Raw genomic sequence first — 2,437 nt, forward strand, 5'->3', positions numbered from 1 at the left:
CAATATCAGATTTGAGCCAAATCTTTTCAAATCACAACAGGTTAACATTTCATTCTATAACACAACATTAGTTTTAATTTCCTTTATTTTATTTTACTTATGGAAAGAAAAAAAAAAAAGCAACATTATTGCCACATGCAATGAGCTAAGCTATACCAAATAATACACAAAACCCTCATGAAACAAATGTGTTAAAAATAAATGCAAAAAAAAAAAAAAAAAAAAAAAAACAACCCTAAAAAAACTGATTTTATTGTCTTTAAAACCTTACACGAGATACTCCCCACATTAACTTCCTTCACATTTTCTACCCTTCCTTGACTCTCATTGGACATACACACAAGACACAACCCCCCTTCCTTAGCGCGTGATACCCTTCACACTTCCCACCACCTTTCTCCTTTGTTTAAATAAATCTTGATTCTCCTCTGATAGCAACCCCTCATTCATTTCCTACCTTTTTTCACCCCACTTTCTTCTTCTCCTCTCTCTTCTTCCTCGAACCTTCAATTTACTTGAACAACTTATGACTTCTTCTTCCTTCCCCAATTTTGAACAAATCAAACATTTGATTTTTTGAACATCACCAACAAAATCAACCCTTGTTCGTGTTTGTGTTTGGTCTCATGTTATAATTATTTCCCAATTCAATACCCTTTATTCATTTAGCGTTCTTGTTCTCCTCCTCTCATCATGTATAAATATTTTATACATATAGTATAGTTTAGTTTTCATTTATCAATTTCAATTCATTATCAATCAATGAATCCGCCTCCACAACCGGCGTCGTCCCGCGCTAGACGACGCCCTGACTTAACCCTCCCGCTCCCTAAACGAGACCCGGCTCTCGCGGTCCCGCTTCCTCTCCCTCCCTCCTCCGCACCCACATCCACTTCCACCTCAACCAACTCGAATTCCAACTCGAACTCGAACACAGCCGCCATATTAAGCTTCTCCGAGCTAGAGCGCAAGAATCGGATCGGGTCAGGCGCCGGAGGCACAGTCTACCAAGTAATCCACCGCCCATCTTCTCGGATCTACGCTTTGAAGGTGATTTACGGCAACCACGAAGAGATGGTGCGCCGTCAGATCTGCCGAGAGATCGAGATCCTCAGAGATGTCGATAATCCTAATGTCGTGAAATGCTTTGATATGTTTGATCATAACGGGGAGATCCAGGTTCTTCTCGAGTACATGGATCGAGGATCGCTTGAGGGGAAACATATAGCAGACGAATCGTATCTTGCCGAGTTATCTCGGCAAGTTCTTTCCGGATTAGTGTATTTGCACAGAAGAAGAATCGTTCATCGAGATATCAAACCCTCGAATCTTCTAATCAACACAAACAAACAGGTTAAAATAGCTGATTTTGGGGTTAGTAGGATTTTAGCACAAACGATGGATCCTTGTAATTCGAGTGTTGGAACGATTGCGTATATGAGTCCCGAAAGGATTAATACTGATCTGAACCAAGGACAGTATGATGGTTATGCTGGTGATATTTGGAGTTTTGGGGTTAGCATTTTGGAATTCTATTTGGGTAGATTTCCATTTAATGTTGGTAGACAAGGTGATTGGGCTAGCTTGATGTGTGCTATTTGTATGAGTGCTCCACCAGAGGCGCCGGCTTCGGCTTCTCGTGAGTTTCGTGACTTTATCAGGTGTTGCTTGCAGCGTGAACCGGCGAAACGGTGGACGGCGATTCGACTTCTAGGACATCCTTTTATTGTGCTGAATACAGCTGCTACTCAAAGTAGTCAAATTGGTAGTCAGAACCACCAGGTTCATACTTCTCTCCGTCAAATGTTGCCCCCTCCCCTTCCTCATTCATCATAATTTTTATTTTTAATTTTAAGTTGAAGTTAAAAAAGTCTTTTTTTTTAATGCAATTGCAAATTTTTTTTTTTATTTTTTATTTTGATGGTTTTTTTTTTTTTTTTTTTTTTTGTAATTTAAATATGATGATGAGGAGGATGATGAGGATGAATAGGGGTGAAATTGTTGTAGCTGATGTTGTGATTTTGATGAAACTAAAAAGAAATTAATCATCAGTTATTGTAGCTTTTTCAATTGGATTTGGATAGTGTTGATTCTTCAATGGTACAAGAAGAAATGAGAAATTGTCTTATTTTCGCCATTATTAATACAACTTGCTCTCTTCCTATCAAATTTGGTTTGCAATTGTTGATTCTTTGCTCTATGTATGGCATTTTCCTCTTATTATATATGAAATGTTATTCATTTTTGCAGTGGTGGTTAATATGTTACCATGATTAGTGGAAGAGAATGTATTGGGCTGTTTAAGCACTCTCAAGTCCTAATTACTTGTGCAACATTAGAAAATTGTCATTATTGTATTTTATTTAAGGATTGCAAGAATTAATCAAATTTGGGAAGATTGTGTTGACTGTTGGGTTGATTGTTGGGTTGGTTGAGA

General features: G+C 38.1%; 1 protein-coding gene across 1 annotated transcript; it reads left to right on the forward strand.

Annotated features, from left to right (window-relative positions):
• Positions 1–305: 305 nt before the first annotated feature.
• Positions 306–2,169, forward strand: LOC145635995 (mitogen-activated protein kinase kinase 5-like). Its single transcript, XM_081687426.1, has one exon. The coding sequence runs from the start codon at positions 763–765 to the stop codon at positions 1,834–1,836; it is 1,074 nt and encodes a 357-aa protein (XP_081543552.1). The 5' UTR covers positions 306–762; the 3' UTR covers positions 1,837–2,169.
• Positions 2,170–2,437: the final 268 nt, after the last annotated feature.

The sequence above is a fragment of the Chenopodium album genome, chromosome 6, assembly GCF_948465745.1.
Source record: "Chenopodium album chromosome 6, dcCheAlbu1.1, whole genome shotgun sequence".
Classification (NCBI taxonomy): domain Eukaryota; kingdom Viridiplantae; phylum Streptophyta; class Magnoliopsida; order Caryophyllales; family Amaranthaceae; genus Chenopodium; species Chenopodium album.